The 20,303-nt window shown below is 37.1% G+C and overlaps 2 protein-coding genes and 1 pseudogene across 2 annotated transcripts in view; 2 read left to right on the top strand and 1 right to left on the bottom strand.

The window, feature by feature from the left end:
- Positions 1-535: 535 nt before the first annotated feature.
- LOC133643320 (large ribosomal subunit protein eL22-like) lies at positions 536-13,881 on the bottom strand. Its single transcript, XM_062037811.1, has 4 exons — positions 13,758-13,881; positions 7,741-7,851; positions 2,986-3,110; positions 536-726 (listed from the first exon to the last, which is right to left on the bottom strand). The coding sequence occupies exons 1-4, from the start codon at positions 13,767-13,769 to the stop codon at positions 579-581; spliced, it is 396 nt and encodes a 131-aa protein (XP_061893795.1). The 5' UTR covers positions 13,770-13,881; the 3' UTR covers positions 536-578.
- Positions 8,853-12,952, top strand: LOC133643092 (transcriptional activator protein Pur-alpha-like; annotated as a pseudogene).
- Positions 13,882-13,967: 86 nt separating the features above from the next.
- Positions 13,968-20,303, top strand: part of LOC133643401 (RING finger protein 207-like) — a 64,909-nt gene continuing 58,573 nt past the window's right edge. The window contains exon 1 of the mRNA XM_062037956.1: positions 13,968-13,987. The gene's annotated coding sequence lies outside the window, so the exon portion shown is untranslated. The remainder of the gene's footprint in view (positions 13,988-20,303) is intronic.

Below are 20,303 nucleotides of genomic sequence, written 5' to 3'. Positions count from 1 at the left end.
AAATGTACAAAACCGTACAAAAGTAGTCAAAAATGTGTTACTGTGTTATTATTGCGCTTGCAGCTTACATTGGTGTACATTTGTACTGCATCATATTGGGAACTGTAGAATATTTGGTCCTTTCTGGGGTATAAATATGTAACCGTACAAAAGTGCAAAAGTAGTCAAAAATTTACAAAACCGTGCAAAAGTAGTCAAAAATGTGTTACTGTGTTATTATTGCGCTTGCAGCTTACATTGGTGTACTGCATCATATTGGGAACTGTAGAATATTTGGTCCCTTCTGGGGTATAAATATGTGACCGTACAAAAGTAGTCAAAAATGTACAAAACCGTACAAAAGTAGTCAAAAATGTGTTACTGTGTTATTATTGCGCTTGCAGCTTACATTGGTGTACTGCATCATATTGGGAACTGCAGAATATTTGGGGTATAAATATGTGAGCGTACAAAGGAATGTCACTGCAAACTACTCACCATATTCTGTTTGTTCCGCACAATCTCCTCAGGTCAAATAAAACAAATCAAAAGAGTGTTATTGTCAGTCTCTGGACATTTTATTGAACATGGTGCCTGCTTCAATCTTCCTCCTCCTCCTCCTCGTCTTCATCCTGGTTGATCTGGAAGTAGCGCAGCTCGTAGCTCTCCTTGGCGTTGGCCACCACACGCAGCCAGTCCCTGAGGTTGTTTTTCTTCAGATACTTCTTGGTGAGGTACTTCAGATACCTGCAAACGGCACGGGCGCGGCGTGGCACAGGAAATGAAAGTAAAGAAAACGCATTGAAATGAGAAGGTGTGTCCAAACTTTTGGCCTGCACTGTATATAATGTATATTAGGGCTGCAACAACTCATCGATTAAAATCAATTATAAAAATAGTTGGCGATTAATTTAGTCATCGATTCGTTGGATGTATGCTATGCGCAGAGGCTATTTTTTATTTTTATTTTTTATAAACCTTTATTTATAAACTGCAACATTTACAAACAGCTGAGAAACAATAATCAAAATAAGTATGGTGTCGGTATGCTGTTTTTTTTTCAATAAAATACTGGAAAGGATAGAAATGTAGTTTGTCTCTTTTATCAAATTAATCGAAGTAATAATCGACAGATTAATCGACTATCAAATTAGTTGTTAGTTTCAGCCCTAATATATATATAAATATTATATATAATATACTTTTATATATATATATATATATATATATATATATATATATATATATATATATATATATATATATATATATATATACTAGGGCTGGGAATCTTTGGGTGTCCCACGATTCGATTTAAAATTGATTCTTGGGGTCACGATTCGATTCAGAATCGATTTTTTTTTTTCAAGTCAACACGATTCTCGATTCAAAAACAATTTTTTTATTTTTTTTTATTGAAAACAATGCACAACAATACCATAATAATGCAATACAATTTCAAAATAAAACCCGACCCAGCAACATTCAGAATAGCAATAAACAGAGCAATTGAGAGCAATTGAGGACACAAAAACATGACACGGAACAATCTAAAAGTAGTGAGACAAAAATGAATATTATCAACAACAGTATCAATATTAGTAACAATTTCAACATAGCAGTGATTAAAAATCCCTCATTGATATTATCATTACAAACATTAATAAATCTCATAAACTAAATGTCTAATGATAATGTCAATGAGGGATTTTTAATCACTGCTATGTTGAAATTGTAACTAATATTGATACTGTTGTTGATAATATTCATTTTTGTTCCACTACTTTTAGATTTTTCCGTGTCATGTTTGTGTGTCCTCTCAATTGCTCTGTTTATTGCAGTTCTTAGTGTTGCTGGGTTGGGTTTGGTTTTGGAATTGGATTGCATTTTTATGGTATTGCTGTGTATTGTTTTGTTGAATTGATAAATTAAAAAAAAAAAAAATTATTAAAAAAATAATAATAAAAAATCGATTTTTTAAAAATCAGAATCGATTCTGAATCGCACAACGTGAGAATCGCGATTCGAATTCGAATCGATTTTTTCCCATACCCCTAATATATACTTATATATATGTATATATATATATATATATATATATATATATATATATATATATATATATATATATATATATATATATATATATATATATATATATATATATATATATATATATAACTAATGTTTATTTATTTATGAAACGGACGTTTTTTGTTAACAAGTTAAAGGAGCTTAATAAAAATACAAGCATGTTTAACATGTATTATTTTGTAATTGTATGCATGTTTGAAATAAACTCAAACCTTAACCATAACATATAGATTCCTTTCTTTCATGAAGACAAGAATATAAGTTGGTATCCTCCTTTCTGTCCAATGAAAGTGCTTGCTTTTTGCCATCTTATTTTTCCAGCTTCCATGCTCCTTTATATACACTTTACAAGAAATACATGGGCGGCAAACTCCGTAGCTTGCTAGCTTTCTGAGGCTCTTATTTTGTTAGGGCAGGCAGGATGGAGCTACACTTTTATTGTGAAGACAGGAACTGTGCAGTCGGTCTTTAGGCTTTTGACGGCAGGTACGGCGCAAGAGTGTTGTAATAAAAAATGTTGATTGATCGCTAAATTTTAAGGACTATTTTTGAATGCCTGGCTGGCGATGGACTGACACACCCTCTGCGATCGACCGCTAGCTCGCGATCGACGTAATGGGCACCCCTGTTGTAGCGAAATTAATCAATGGATTGTACCCGACTAGAAAGGCAAGGCAAGTTTATAAAGCACAAATCGTATTCAATTCAAAGCGCTTTAGAGATGCATAAAATTCCAAAGCAGGCAGATTAAACCATAAACAGAAACAAAATCCTAAATTAAGCATGGATTAATAGGATTATTATTATTATTTTAAAGAGTGCAGATAAACTACTTTCAGTTGTCTAAATAAACGTTTTAAGCCTGGATTCGAAGCGGCGCACTTTGTGTAAAGTGGAGTAACACGGCGGTACCTTTTTGAAAAGGGAACATCAGAGTTGACCGCAATTTTACTCTTGCTCCTGTCAATGGACACCACGCCACCGCCGAGGTTTCCCGCCTTGCCGTTGACTTTGATGCGCTCCTGCAGGAACTGCTCCTGTGGAGAAGGAAAAGGGAGGCGGCACAAAGGGGTTAAAGCTGACACTTTCAGGAGTCAATACGCTGTCATGATCCTTTTCAAAGGGCTCCTTCGGGGGGGTTGGACTGCCCGCCAACACGCTAGGTTCTGTCCTTTCCAGTGAGTCAACTCATTTAACATCACATAAGAGAAGCCGCACACGTCCAAGCGACAAACATTCATCCATAAAAAAATATTTAGAAGCTGCAAAGGCTATTTGATGAGTTTCAATTTGCTCCAATTACCGTATTTTTCGGACTATAAGTCGCAGTTTTTTTCCTAGTTTGGCCGGGGGTGTGACTTATACTCAGGAGCGACTTATGTGTGAAATGATGAACACATTAGCGTAAAATATCGTATAATATTATTGATGTCATTCACGTAAGAGACTAGACGTAAAAGATTTCATGGGATTTAGCGATTAGGAGTGACAGATTGTTTGGTAAACGTATAGCATGTTCTATATGTTATAGTTATTTGAATGACTCTTACCATAATATGTTACGCTAACATAGCAGTTGGTTATTTATGCCTCATATAACGTACACTTATTCAGCCTGTTGTTCACTATTCTTTAGACATTTTAAATTGCCTTTCAAATGTCTATTCTTGCTGTTGGCTTTTATCAAATACATTTCCACAAAAAATGCGACTTATACTCCAGTGCGACTTATGTGTTTTTTTCCTTCTTTGTTATGCATTTTCGGCCGGTGCGATTTATAATCCGGAACGATTTATACTCCGAAAAATATGGTAATCATGTTTATACGTAGATTAATTGTACACTTTATTTTCACCTCAAATTTCACACATAAGTCGCTCCTGAGTATAAGTCGCAACCCCAACCAAACTATGAAAAAAACTGCGACTTATAGTCCGAAAAATACGGTAATGCCATCATTTTTTGTGATTAATTACATGAGGTAACTCGTTATTTTTGACAGCCCTGGTTCTAACTAGTCCTGACTCAACAAACTGGACGCTCAAGCACTACTTTTGGTACTCAAACATACATATCACTTGTTGCCAACTCGGACTTCACCCATCCGTCACTCAAATATGTCTGTGTAGATATGTTGAAGAGGTTCATTTAGCCTACTGATGTGTATTTACAAATGGTTGATTTATATAGGCTAGTAAGGTAAAGTTTTGTACCTGACACCAGGGGACACCGCCATCCCACCCACAACTTCAGGTGGGATAGAACAAACCATATAACACGTCACAGATGACGTCACGCTAACATCACGTGACACCTCTGATGAAGGCTACAGAATCAAGGTAGCCGAAACTTGTCAGGTACAAAACTTTACCTTACTAGCCTATGTAAATCAACCATTTATAAATGTCTGTGTAGAACATAAACAGCAATTTCCTAGTTCCTATTGTTACACGACGGAGAACCAGCCTGTAGGAGACATCGACAATATTTTGACTTTACAGTGCTACCTCAAAGCAGCCCCGCCCATTGAAATTAATTAAAATCTATTTAATCCCGGCTTGGTCCCCCTAAAACACCACAGTTTTAACATATAATAAAAAGAAAAACACACTCCAGATAAGGAATACTGTTTGAAAATCAACACAATAGCATTAAAGGCCTACTGAAATGATTTTTTTTTTATTTAAACGGGAATAGCAGATCCATTCTATGTGTCATACTTGATCATTTCGCGATATTGCCATATTTTTGCTGAAAGGATTTAGTAGAGAAAATCGACGATAAAGTTCGCAACTTTTGCTCGCTGATAAAAAAAAGCCTTGCCTGTAGCGGAAGTAGCGTGACGTCACAGGAGCTAGTATTCCTCACAATTCCCCGTTGTTTACAATGGAGCGAGAGAGATTCGGACCGAGAAAGTGACGATTACCCCATTAATTTGAGCGAGGATGAAAGATTCGTAGATGAGGAACGTTACAGTGAAGGACTTGAGAGGCAGTGATGGACGTATCTTTTTTCGCTCTGACCGTAACTTAGGTACAAGCTGGCTCATTGGATTCCACACTCTCTCCTTTTTCTATTGTGGATCACAGATTTGTATTTTAAACCACCTGGGATACTATATCCTCTTGAAAATGAGTCGAGCACGCGAAATGGACATTTAAAGTGACTTTTATCTCCAAGACAATACATCGGTGACACACTTAGCTACTGAGCTAACGTGCTAGCATCGTTCTCAAATGAAGATAGAAAAAAAATAAATAAACCCCTGACTGGAAGGATAGACAGAAGAGCAAAAATACTATTAAACCATGGACATGTAACTACACGGTTAAAAATTCTCAGCCTGGTAAGGCTTAACAATGCTGTTGCTAACGACGCAAAGGCTAATTTAGCAACTTAGCAGCCGGACCTCACAGAACTATGATAAAAACATTAGCGCTCCACCTACGCCAGCCAGCCCTCATCTTCCCATCAACAGCTGTGCTCACCTGCGTTCCAGCGATCGACGGCGCGACGAAGGACTTCATCCGTGGGTTTGGCGGCAAGCATCAGCTACGCGTCTTCTATCAGGGTAAGTAGTCCTTGTTGTGTTGCTGTAAGTATTGTACTTAGCCGCTAATACACCGATCGATCCCACCTACAACGTTCTTCTTTGCAGCCTCCATTGTTCATTAAACAAATTGCAAAAGATTCACCAACACAGATGTCCAGAATACTGTGGAATTTTGTCGAAGAGCTTTGTGTAATTGTGTCCAATAGGGCCCAATCACTTCCGTGCATTTTATGACGTCACGCGCGTAAATCATATCCAAAGGAGTTTTTCAACCGGAAGTGTGGCGGGAAATTTAAAATGTCACTTTATAAGTTAACCCGGCCGTATTGGCATGTGTTGCAATGTTAAGATTTCATCATTGATATATAAACTATCAGACTGCGTGGTCGCTAGTAGTGGCTTTCAGTAGGCCTTTAACTACAAACAACTACTGTAGTTTCATGTAATATTGTATTAATACTGAACAGCATTTAACTTGGTGAGCGGACTAATAAATGTCCGTTGTTTGGCCGCGGACCACGGTGTCTGGCTGTGGACTGACATGATTGCAACAAGTAGGACATTTTTAATGGTTTGTTTCTCGGATTTGGTTTCTCTCCTGAAGACCAACTTTTTTTTGTTTTTAGTTCCGGTAATTGGAGGGCAGGATGTCGATCTCAGAGCGGCGCTTCAACGTGTACGTCAACAATACGTCTAATCCAGGAATGTCCACACTTTTTGACTTTGGGGCCGCTTTGGGCTAAATAGGTTTAGCCCACTCAATGGTTCAAGTACCATTGGGAAGTTTTTTCCAAAGTCCCTTAAATGTTATCAATTGCTTTAATATATGTGACCTGTGCTGGCAAAATGAGTCACAATGAGGACATTTTAAAAACTGAGTTATTGTTATTTACACATTTTCCATCTAAAGACCTTCAAAATGATACATGGTTTGTTGGAATCGGACAGAAAATGACCGAGTTACATCCTATTGAAGTCGACCAAATTTGAGGGTCCGTTTTGAGAAAAAACAGCTTAAAGATTACTGTTCCAGAACAGAATGTTCCAAAACAGAACTCCATAGCAACCATACCTTAAATGTCATTGTAGCAACACCAAAATTGGTACAATTAAAGTCAAATCCCATGTCTAAAGGAAAAATATATATTCAACTCTATTGAAAACGGTTATGTACAAAAATGTCAACACTGTTATGTCACAGTTTTTTTGTTCACTGGTCAGTTTGTCAGCTGGTCAGCTGTCCGTAATATTCCTGACCAGCAGCACTAAGAAGATTCGCCGACTGCAGTGAATTTAGCGCACTTGCAACCGCCTGTGTACCCTCTCCACCTTCTAAATCCATTACGGAATGTAAAACAGTCTAACTTATCCACAAAAATAATAATTAAATGTTCGAAAATCACCTTTTTTCACCAAATATTCCGCTCGAATTACTGTGTTGTTTTTCATCAGGGCGCTGCCATGATACCACAATGCACCGCGCGGGGTGATTCAACCAATGAGGGTACGCCTCACAGCGACCCTTAGCAACAAGCCGGATTTGTTTACGTCGGGACAGGTTTAAAAACTCGAATTATATTGGTTCAGAATGGTGTCATCTGGAATTCCATGCTCATTTTTAGAAAGTAGGTCAACTTGGCGTCACAATGATAGCAAATATGGCTAGGGGGATTCCCCCTTATTGCCGCGAGTGAGCGTTGAAAACACTTGACTTTCTCAAGGAATTTTAACACGAGTAATTTCTGAAGACATACCTCGTACAAAACCTTCAAATAAAGGGGATTTAAGATGTTTTCTTGCTATTTCGATGATTGGGATTGCTAGATTGTGGCTTTATGGACTCATTTTTGTGAAAATCTCAATTTCAACCAAGATACATTTTTTTTCACTTATTTGCCTGTAGCTCAAAATTAGCCTGTGCGTATTCAGACTCATTTTGCCAGCACGGGTCACATATTTTGCTTTTGAAATGTTTTGTCACGTACCTATAGCCTGTCTTTCGATTAAGTGAGCTCTACCCCATCCCAGAACAGGACAAGTGATTAAAAAAGGATCGTTTGGAACATGCTGTATCTCGTCAATAACAAATCTGCCCAGTGGTCGACTGTACTCACAAAATTGGCAGCGTCCATGATGCCATCCTCCACAGGGTGTGTGCAGTCCAAAGTGAACTTGAGGATCTGCTTCTTCCTCTTTCCTCCCTGTTTCTTCACCACCTGCTTCTTCTGTCAAGGCACATTTCAATATAACTACATGCATGTTCACAACAACCGACAAACCACTGATACGCAACGTTTTGTTCAGGAGGGACCACACAGAAGCTAATACGGATAATAACAGGAGAATTTAAGAAAGTATAGAGATTGGTTAACAAAAACAGATTATCTGTGAATCTCAGTAAAACCAAATTAGTAATAGTAGAAGAGAAAGTCAAACAAGTAGTAGACAATGATAGAGTAAAATGATTGGGTGTAATAACTGATGAGAAAATAAACTGGAAGTCTCATATATATATATCCAACATACGTTGGCAATAAATATTTCTATAATGAATAAAGCGAAATGTGTTAAAGAACAAAATTCACTTCATATTCTCTACTGCTCGCTCGTGTTACCATATCAGTTGTGTAGAATATGGTGATATAACTACAAAAGTACACTTCATTCACTAACTGTGTTAAAAAAAAAAAAGTCCATTAGAATAAAACATCATGTTAGGACATTCAAACCATTTATTTATTGAATGAAAAATAATGAAATTCAATGATTTGGTGCGTTTGCAAACAGCCAAAGTAATGCACAAAGCAAACTATAACCTGCTACCCGAGAATGTCAAACAATTCTTCTCAAGATAAGAGGAAAAAAACCTTCGGGAAAAATCCAACTTAAAACATTTGTATGCACGTACAACACTTAAAACCTTCAGTATATCCGTATGCGGAATTACATTATGGAATGGATTAAGCAAAGAAGTCCAACGATGTATATGATCCAATTTAAGAAACTGTTTACACTCAAAGTGTTTACAAAGTACAAGGAAGAAGAATCCTGGTAAATATATTGAACATCATTTAAAATGAGATAATCCTATCCTATTCAACTGAAGTTTCTCAAAATGTATCAAACTATTTATTTAGGAGAACAGCTGTATTTATTACTCATGGATTTACGTTGTGTTACAAAATGAGAACAGGAAGAGAACAACTGTGTTACAAATTGCTTTGAAATGGAAAAGAGGTCAGATTAGATCAACTCTGCATCTTCCTACTCCTTTTCGGACATGTAAAAATGTAATGTGCCATATTGTAACTTTCTGCGTGTTCGAATTACACTTAAAACAACAAACAACGGTGGCAAAAAAGATGATTTCTGCGTTGCACCACGTCAGAAGCACAACTTTTATTTTTAAAAATAAAACTTTGCTACTATTTCATTTTATTTATCTCCTTCATTGATGTGCATCTTTGATCGATAGACAATTATACCTCAATTATTCAATTACACACCAATGCCTGAGAAGGAGCAGGATGAAGAAAAATCTTATATTTTCATGCCCCCTTCAACATAATACGTAGTCTTACTTAATGGATATCATATAAACCAACAATTACATCCAAATATAATGAAAACAAACAAAAAACACAACAAGTGCAAAACTTCATGAAGTACAAACCGAACAAAATATATGTTTTTTTCAATTGGAATATATTTTTACAGTCTTTTATCTCATTGTAAAGAGAATTCCATAGTTTAACCCCCACCACCGATATGCACATTTGTTTTAAAGTTGTCTTTTTCTTCTATGCTCTGTATTCTCAGAAGTGCTGACAAACATTTTTTGTAAATTTGCTGGTAATGTTTTACTTTTAGCCTTAAACATGACACATAATGTCTGTAACTTTACGAGCTCCTGTAATATCAATAAACCAGAATTAATAAATAATATGTTAGTGTGTTCTAAGTAATCTACTTTATGAATAATCCTTATAGCTCTTTTCTGTAGTTGATACAATGCCTTTGTTACTCGTATATGTGTTTCCCCACACTTCCACACAGTAGCTGATATATGGTAATTAAGTATAACACATATTTTACCTTGTTTAATATAAAAATACTCTTAGACATCTTTTTCCGTACATGTGCAATATGAGATTTCCATGTCAGACCATCATCCAGTATCACTCCTAAAAATCTAAGTTCAGAAACCCTTTCAATATCAATTCCATCTATTGACAGTTTGATCGTTTGCTCCCTTTTCCTCTTACAAAAAATCATAAACTTTGTTTTTTTTACATTTAACGATAATTTATTGACATCAAACCATCTCTTAAGTTTAATCATTTCCTGTTCATTAATGTTTGATAACGTTTTAAGTCATGTCCCAAACTACAAAAGTTGGTGTCGTCCGCAAATAATACATATTTCAATAACTTTGATACCTCACATACATCATTAATATATAAAATAAACAATTTTAGTCCCAAAACCGAACCTTGTGGAATTCCACATTCAATCCTCATTTGTTCAGATGTATTGGCCACAAAATCGTGTCTATTATCTAAATAACTTCTTAGCCAGTCTAATACTACTCCTCTCACACCAAATGAATGCAACTTGAACAATAATATAGAATGATCTATAGCAGACCTATGCAAATGAAGGCCCGGGGGCCACACGCGGCCCATTAAGCTTTTCAATCTGGCCCGCCGGACATTCCCAAATCATTTTTTTAGATCTTTAAGATGTAAAGTGTAGCTGCCATTATGATGTGCACTCATGTTTTCTAATGACCGTAAGTCTTCAACTATACTAAGTCTTTCAATGGTTGGAATCTGCGCTTTTCCATGATATTTTAGTGACTAGTGTTGTCCCCATACCAATAATATTTTGATACTTTTCTAAATAAAGGGGACAGGAAAAAAATTGCATTATTGGCTGTATTTTAACAAAAAATCTTTGGGTGTGGCGGACCGGTACTTTTCAGAGGCGGTATGGCACCAAATATGATTCATTAGTATCGTGGTACTATGCTAACACCCATATACCGTACAACCCTACTAGTTACTATGGTAATCTACGTCACAGCAGGTCAGACGAGGCACCAAGCAGTGTGGGTGGGGAGCGTTTCCACAGTCTGAAATGCGAGTGCCAGGGACAGACGCAGAAGGAGATTTTTACAAGAAAGTTCTAAATCTTAGTGATACATCAGATGTATCAGATTGTAGATGTTTTTTGTTTTTTTACCCTTCGCTTTCATATTTCGCTGTGTTTGTTGCATTTGGCTTGATTGCAAAATATGTCGACTGAGAGGGGGTGTGTCGTTCATATGTTGTCAATATTCAGGGTTTTATCGTTCATAGAAAAATGTAAAATTCCGTTTTTAAGGCGGTCTGTCATAACATTTTTAGCATTCAATCAGACTTTATTGTGAGGTTTTATATTAGTTTTCCTAAAAATAGATATACCGGCCTCCAGACACATTTTTTTCTCTAAATTTGGCCCCTGAGTCAAAATAATTGCCCAGGCCTGATCTATAGTGTCAAATGCTATTTTAAGATGGATAAACACCCCTATGGTGTATTTCTTATCATCAGTTGCTGTTGCTATATCCTCCATTATATTCATTACAGCTGAAACAGTGGATCTATTGGTCCGGAATCCATACTGGCGCTCACTCAACATGTTCTTTTCAATAAAACTGTCTATATTACTGTCAAATATTTTTTCAATCATTTTAAAAAATTGTGACAGCAGTGACACTGGTCTGTAATTAGTAAAGCTATGTTGGTATTCTTATTTTATATATATATATATATTTTGTTACAGTAGAAGAGAAAGTCAAACACTAATACAGATAGACGGAGTGAATATGGAAAGGGTAAAAGAAAACACATTTTTGGGTGTAATTATAGATGATAAAATGAATTGGAAATGTCATGTTAAGAATATAGGTGAGGGCCGACATCCGGGCAACTGAGCTACATACGGGTTCTTCGAGCCATAGCAACCAGACTGGCGTTGAAAACAAACCGTTGCCATTACTCTTTAACCTGTCGACCTACGCTGATTAAACCCGTCATTCTGCCTCCAAAATGCCGAAAAACTGTGTTGTTTTTGGTTGTGCTAACCACAACTGGAAACAGGGAAAACAAAGGTCGTATTTTGTTCTGCCAAAGCGTGATAAAAGCCCACAGAGACGAGACAAATGGCTCGCAGCTTTACACCGGGAAAACGAGGACGGTTCTCACTGGAGTCCCCCAAAGTCCCGGGTCGTGTGTTCGGATCACTTCGTTTCTGGTAAATATAAGGAACAAAAATCCACCTTCTTAACCACAACTTGGCTATACCGTCCGTGCTAATGTTGTAATTGTTGAATTTGTACCTTATAACGTTCGACAGCTGAAGTTGTTGTTGTACAAAAATAAAATGCGGTATATACTATATAGTCTATAGCCTGTATGGGTGAGGGCCGACATCCGGGCAACTGAGCTACATACGGGTTCTTCGAGCCATAGCAACCAGACTGGCGTTGAAAACAAACCGTTGCCATTACTCTTTAACCTGTCGACCTACGCTGGTTAAACCCATCATTCTGCCTCCAAAATGCCGAAAAACTGTGTTGTTTTTGGTTGTGCTAACCACAACTGGAAACAGAGAAAACAAAGGTTGTATTTTGTTCTGCCAAAGCGTGATAAAAGCCCACAGAGACCAGACAGCCACGGGCCCAGGCTTCGGTTCCATTCACGCTACAGCGGGAGGGACGGGCTCGGCTTCCAGCATGAGACGCAGGAGCTGACGTCCAAGCGAGTTGACATCCAAAACAAACGCTTCTACTTGGACGTCAAGCAGAACACCAAAGGCCGCTTCTTGAAGATAGCCGAAGTCGGGCCGGTGGCAGCCTCACGCTGTCTATGTCGGTGGCGGTCGAGTTCCGCGACTACTTGGGGGACTTCATCGAACACTACGCCCAGTTGGGTCCCAGCAACCCGGGAATGGTGCAGGATGAGCCGCGGCGGGCCCTGAAAAGCGAGTTCCTAGTGCGCGAGAATCGGAAGTACTACATGGACCTGAAAGAGAACCAGCGGGGACGGTTCTTGAAGATCCGGCAGACCGTGAACAGGGGGCCCGGCTTGGGGTCAGACCATCGCGCTCCCGGCGCAGGGACTTATCGAGTTCTGCGACGCTATGGCCAAACTTATTGACGATTACGGCGTGGACGAGGAGCCCGCGGAGCTGCCGGAGGGCTCGTCGATGACTGTGGACAACAAGCACTTCTTCTTCGACGTGGGCTCCAACAAGTACGGCGTGTTCACACAAAGTTGTTGATAACTTCCGCGTCTCTTTCTTAGTAGCGCGCAGGTTAAGCTAACTAGCAAGCTAAGCTAAGCCTGAGAAGCTTTAAAGTTCACTGAGACGAGTCTGACGCAAATAATACATTTTCGTTTTTTCACACGATATGCGAATAAGTAAAAATGCGTAAATGAAGGATTTAACGCCGACTTCCAAGCCACAACGCTCGTTAAATGCTTTTTCTGTCAATGCTGTGTTCGCTGTGAGCTGGTTTGTTTTCAATGAATTCCCGGTTGCTAGGGGATTGGTAGGCGGAAGTGACGTAGGTCCGCCCTCACCCATAGGCTATTTTCGAAAACCGGTTTTGTTTAAATTTGCACTTCACAGTTGGGTTTTTAAAAACCAATAAACCCTATAATTTTCATGTTGCCATTTAATCCACTCGTATCTTAACCTGGCCTCACTGGAAATACTATTTACATAATCATACGCCATTTAGAACAGTTTAAAATGCCGTGAAACCTCGTTAAATGCTTTTTCTGTCAATGTTGTGTTCGCTGTGAGCTGGTTTGTTTTCAACGAATTCAATATGGCGACCGGTTGCTAGGGGATTGGTAGGCGGAAGTGACGTAGGTACAACGTGGGGCTGCCTGAGCTAGCGAGCTAACGTTAGCCATTACATTTCCCGACGTGCTTTCGACAAGAGCCACAGTAACGAAGTTAAAGGAAAGTAGCAAAACCTCGCCGGTGGACGGATAAAGTGTCGCCTACATTGTTGGTCTGTGGCGGGGCAGCGCATATATGACACGTACGAAGTAGATTCGACGGCCAAACTACTCACCATTGGAGCCATGGCGGACACGCACAGCGAAAAGGGAGGAGGCGGGGCCGCGCAGGGAGGAGGCGGGGCTGCGCAGGGAGGAGGCGGGGCGGGGCCGCGCAGGAAGTATGAAACCTGCTCGAGACTATCGATCGCATCGATGTTTCTGCACTCGATTCAACAAAGCTAAAGCTAGTCACGGATTAGCTCGGTTTATTGTTCGGTTAGTGAGTGATTATTTGTGCTTAAAGGTAAGTCATGTATATCAGGTTCCCTCTGTTTTGGTTACATTTTGTAAAAAAAATTTGTAATACTTAACTAATAACTACTGTGCAAAAAAATTATAATAATGTTACAAACACTTGAATGGGTTGGATCTTAATATTATTATTTCATTTTTTTTTTCAAAACTTTTATTTATAATATTCAACATTTAAATACAGAAACAGTACAAAACAGCGCCAGGGGGTTGTAAACTCAATAAAGCAACTAAAGAAGAATGACGACATGAATGTAATTTTTTATTTTTGTATTCATTTTATAAACCTTTATTTATAAATTGCAACATTTACAAACAATTGAGAAATAATAATCAAAATAGGTACAAAAACAGTACAAAACAAGAAGAATGACGACCTGAATGTAATTTTTTATTTTATTTTATAAACCTTTATTTATGAATTGCAATATTTACAAACAATTGAGAAATAATAATCAACATAAGTACAGAAACAGTACAAAACAGCGGCAGGGGGTTGTAAACTCAATAAAGCAACTAAAGAAGAATGACGACATGAATGTAATTTTTTATTTATTTTATAAACCTTTATTTATAAATTGCAACATTTACAAACAATTGAGAAATAATAATCAAAATAGGTACAACAACAGTACAAAACAGCGCCAATAGGGGATTGTAAACTCAATAAAGCAACTAAAGAAGAATGACGACATGAATGTAATTTTTTATTTATTTATTTATTTTACAAATCTTTATTTATATATTGCAACATTTACAAACAATTGAGAAATAATAATCAAAATAAGTACAGAAACAGTACAAAACAGCGGCAGGGGGTTGTAAACTCAATAAAGCAACTAAAGAAGAATGACGACATGAATGTAATTATTTATTTATTTATTTATTTTATAAACCTTTATTTATAAATTGCAACTTTTACAAACAATTGAGAAATAATAATCAACATAAGTACAAAAAAAGTACAAAACAGCGGCAGAGGGTTGTAAACTCAATAAAGCAACTAAAGAACAATGACAACATTAATGTATTTTTTTATTTATTTTTTATAAATCTTTATTTATAAATTGCAACATTTACAAACAATTGAGAAATAATAATCAAAATAAGTACAAAAACAGTACAAAACAGCGGCAGGGGGTTGTAAACTCAATAAAGCAACTAAAGAACAATGACGACATGAATGTAATTTTTTATTTATTTTATAAATCTTTATTTATAAATTGCAACATTTACAAACAATTGAGAAATAATAATCAACATAAGTACAAAAACAGTACAAAACAGCGGCAGGGGGTTGTAAACTCAATAAAGCAACTAAAGAACAATGACGACATTAATGTATTTTTTTATTTATTTTATAAATCTTTATTTTTAAATTGCAACATTTACAAACAATTGAGAAATAATAATCAAAATAAGTACAAAAACAGTACAAAACAGCAGCAGGGGTTGTAAACGAATGACGACATGAATGTAATTTTTTATTTATTTTATAAATCTTTATTTATAAATTGCAACATTTACAAACAATTGAGAAATATAAATCAACATAAGTACAAAAACAGTACAAAAAAGCGCCAGGGGGTTGTAAACTCAATAAAGCAACTAAAGAAGAATGATGACCTGAATGTAATTTTGTATTTATTTATTTTATAAACCTTTATTTATGAATTGCAACATTTACAAACAATTTTGAGTGTGAATGTTGTCTGTCTATCTGTGTTGGCCCTGCGATGAGGTGGCAACTTGTCCAGGGTGTACCCCGCCTTCCGCCCGAATGCAGCTGAGATAGGCTCCAGCACCCCCCGCGACCTCAAAAGGGACAAGCGGTAGAAAATGGATGGATGGATGAGAAATAATAATCAAAATAAGTACAAAAACAGTACAAAACAGCGCCAGGGGTCGTAAACTCAATAAAGTAACTAAAATAGAATGTCATCCATCCATCCATTTTCTACAGCTTGTCCCTTTATTTGGGGTAGCCAAATTGTTTTAACCCAATGCGGGTTAAAGTGTCAAAAAGTTAGGGGACCCCTGCTGTATACTGTAAATGCATAGTCTTGTAACAGGAAGGTAGTATTATAAATGAAAACACATTCATTTTCCTTATTTAAACACTTAAAAACTAATTGAGATTAAATTTGTTTTCCCGAGAGTGACCTGACCAAAAGGGCAGCAACAATTGGTTTCATAAACACAAAGAAGAACAACAAAAAACAGGAGCAGTCACACACTATGTTTAAAAATACAAATTACTCACAAAATAAACATAAAAATGTGCAAAAAGTAAAACAAAAAAATGTTTCAGTAAAAAAAATTGCAGTGCCCAATAGGAACAGTTTCTGGATCATTTAAAATAGCCGGAAATTCCCCCAAAGTGATCAGTTCAGGTAACCTCAGATCTTTTTGTAATTCATTCCATGACCAAATCTAAAGGCTTTTTTAAAAACATTTTTTACCGAGACTTGTGTTGGCTCCAGGAACAAACACACCAAGGATGTCCTGTGACCTTAAGCTGTAGCGACTCACATAAAAAAGAACATAAATCAGCGGGAACCAGACCAAGAAGTGATTTATGTGTAAAAAAAACATCCATCGTGAAAACCTGCAGACAGACAAAGATGGACAGTTTGCCGTTGCATACAAAGTGGACAAGGTTGCCACAAGCAGTAATAAAAGGTAAGGCACAGTGATATACAGCAGTGGTCCCCAACCACCGGGCCGCGGCCCGGTACCGGTGCGCACAAGAAATTAAAAAAAATATATATATATATATTTTTTTTTTAATTTAAATTTTTTTTTTAATTAAAAAAAAAAAATGAAATCAACATAAAAATCACAATATATACATTATATATCAATATAGATCAATACAGTCTGCAGGGATACAGTCCGTAAGCACACATGATTGTATTTATTTATTTATGTAAAAAAAAAAAAAAAAATTTTTTTTTTTTTTAAATATACACACACACACACACACACACACACCCCTCGCCCCCGGTCCGTGGGACAAATTTTCAAGCGTTGACCGGTCCGCAGCTACAAAAAGGTTGGGGACCACTGATATACAGTGTTCTAGACTCACACTTAAATAAACAGAAAGTCATTAATATTTATTTAAAATACCCGCAGTTTGTAAAAAGGCTTCACTGTCCACTTTTCAAAGTCATCTTCAAACCTACATTTTATCTCTGGTTTTTGAACCAGCATGAGACATCCATTTTTAAAAAAAATGATATCTTAGAACAATTTTGTCTTATACTATTTAGGGTTGTCAAGTGATATTTAAAAAAAAATCAGATTACTCACACTCTTGAACTATGATTAATCACAGGTTATTATTTGTTTGCATATATAACATTTGCTGAATAAAATAGGCAAGGCAAGGCAAGGCAACTTTATTTGTATAGCGCTTTTCATACACAAGGCAGACTCAAAGTGCTTCACAGACAACAAAGTGAAATGAAAGAAAATAAAAGCAAAATTAAAATGCAGACAATAAAAATAAAAACAGTGCAGACGTTAAAAGTTAAAAGATTAAAAGATTTAGCTGAAAGCTAAGGTGAACATAAAAGTCTTCAGTCTAGTTTTAAAAGTAGTGAGAGTTGGGGAGAGTCTGACATCTTCAGGAAGTTTATTCCAGCTATGTGTTGCATAGTGACTGAATGATGATCTCCCTTGATTTGAGTTTACTCTTGGAACCGCTAACAGATTGGTCTCAGAAGATCTTAGTGATCTAGAGGGCGTATATAGTGGGAGCATATCAGTGATATACTTGGGCCCTAGACCATGTACCCAAATATTTGGATACCAATGCAATTTTGTCATCCAGGAACGTTTTTTAAATGTTTCACTGCACTGCAAGTCATTGATTTGTTAAAAACCCGGTAACAAATAAGTGCACACTTTAAAAGTCTTTGAATTAAGATAGCAAACAAGGTACTAATAGTTAATGTAGTAAACACATACATAAACAACTTAACATTATGCACCATTTACATCTGCATTTACTTACTTTTACTAGTTGTTTTAGCAAACACGCTTGTTTTTTGGTACAATGCGACCCCAATACCATGAATTGATTACGTGGACAAGTTGAAAAACGTATTGGGGTGTTACCATTTAGTGGTCAATTGTACGGAATATGTACTGAACTGTGCAATCTACTAATAAAAGTTTCAATCAATCAATCAATCAATCAAAAGCTCGTTGTGATTACTCGCAGATATCTAAAGTTCTCCAGTAAGCAAAATAAATTCAGATTCAGCCGGTAGTTGTAACTTGATGCTCGTGTTTGTGTAGTACGTTACTACTAAAACAGTACTGTATTGTTTTACTGTAAAATTCTGGCACTGAGATGCCAGTTTTTATTGCCATAAAATCTACAATCTGATGGATAACTTGCTTTGAAATCCTACGTCAAGCAGATATTTAATATAATTATTATTTTTATTTCAACTAACAAAAAGTGTGAAATGTACTATAGTATTATATTTGTTGCATTATTAGATGATATTAGTTTAAAAGACATGCAACTACATGCATTACATGTATTTTTTCTGTGAGAATGGAAAGAAGGAATACACTTCGTAAGGAAAGATAAAGTACTTTATCGACGCACTCTATTCCAAGGCTTTCGGGGGCCACGTTAAACGACAAATGTAGCTCTCAGGCCTTGAGTTCGACACCCGTCCTTTAAGGCAGCGTTTCTTAACCACAGGGCGAGCGAAAAATATTCCCAGCTGTGGGCCGCAGCGGTACTCAGTCGTAATACACTTTTCCACCACCTGTGGCAGTAATGACAATATCAAACAAACAGAAGAAGTCTGAAGCTAAAGTCATGGAGACGTTTTTTAAGCGCAAAAATGACGACTTAAGTGGTGAATCTGTATTTTTATTTGCGCTCAAAAGTTATTGACATTTTATTTAAGAAACGTATATATTACTATTACTTATTGTTAATTTAGTGAGATTGTATTAATTTTAGCACTGTGTAATTTACGTTTTTATGAGTCCCTTCTTTTGCAGTGTATTTGATTAGTGTTTATTTTGTATGAAGCCTGCCCTAAGCCTTGATAATAATCTCAGTGATTATAACATGATTTCATATCATTTGACAAGGTTTATCCTGTTAAACCAGGGGTGGGCAATTAATTTTTACCGGGGGCTGCATGAGCAACCTGAGCACTGCTGGAGGGCCACACCGACAATATTTCAATTACATTTTGCTCAAATTATTTTTGATATACCGTAAGATAGATAATAATAATAATAATAATAATTACATTTAACCTAACTTAACTTTATACAAAAGCAGATTGCTTTTGATGGCTTTATTTTGAACACTGTCTTACACAACACTTCCTGATGTATAATACAATGCAAAAATGTCCATTTCTGTCACTTTATCCTGCATCCTCTTTAAAAGTCCAACATTTTTCCCCGTCAGATTTGGACAACCATCTGTTGTCACACCTGCCAGCTTGTCCCATTTCAGTCCTAACATGTCCAAACACGCATTTACCTATGTGAACAAGTCATTACCTGTAGTTGTCTCTTTAATTGACTGCATGGTTGCCAGCTCGTCCGTGATTTAAAAGTCTGCAGTTATCCCACGTAAGAAGATGAGCAGCTGGGCGGTGTCACGTACATCGCAGCTCCATCCAAAGCCAGCGAAAAACAGTCAAAGTCGGCCGTTCTGTTCTTCAGCTGAAGCTCCAAGTTTCCAGCGATGGTCTCAACCCGCCTCGTTACAGTGCGTCGGGAGAGTGACACGTTCTCAAATGCGCCCCTCTTCCTTGGGGCATATCAGCGCAACAGAGTCCAATAAGCACTCCTTAATAAACTCTCCGTCAGAAAACGCCTTACTTTTTCTGGCGATTTTGTGAGAAATGACGAAACTTGTCCTGACGGCTGCATCTCTGGGGGTGTGACATTTGGCAAAAAGTCCTTGTTGGGTTTGCAGTTTTACCATCAACGCATCAGCCTCCCTTGCGCGCGCTTCATCAGACAGATTCCGGTATTTTTCCTGGTGCTTCGTCGCGTACGGGCGATTCAAATGATATTCTTTAAACACAGCAAGCTGTGTACCACAAATTAAGCACACGGCTTTACCTTTCATTTCTGTACAGAAATACTTGGCAGTCCATGTCTTGTTGAAAACACGCCATTCCTCATCAACTTTTCTCTTTTTAGCGTCTCGGGGATAACCGGGCATCACTTGTCGCTGCGCACCTTCACTCACAGGTTACACACGGACATACGCCCATAAATAACACTTTTCAAAATAAAAGCAGCACAGT

The sequence above is a fragment of the Entelurus aequoreus genome, linkage group LG26, assembly GCF_033978785.1.
Source record: "Entelurus aequoreus isolate RoL-2023_Sb linkage group LG26, RoL_Eaeq_v1.1, whole genome shotgun sequence".
Classification (NCBI taxonomy): domain Eukaryota; kingdom Metazoa; phylum Chordata; class Actinopteri; order Syngnathiformes; family Syngnathidae; genus Entelurus; species Entelurus aequoreus.
This window is presented reverse-complemented; position numbering and strand designations above follow the sequence as displayed.

Bases quoted from the DNA above. Each gene is read 5' to 3' on its own strand.
- LOC133643320 (XM_062037811.1), bottom strand. The intron at 3,111-7,740 runs GTGAGTACAGTC...CCTTCTCCACAG, and splicing joins TCATGGACGCTGCCAATTTT to GAGCAGTTCCTGCAGGAGCG. The intron at 727-2,985 runs GTACCGCCGTGT...TGCCGTTTGCAG, and splicing joins GATGTTCCCTTTTCAAAAAG to GTATCTGAAGTACCTCACCA.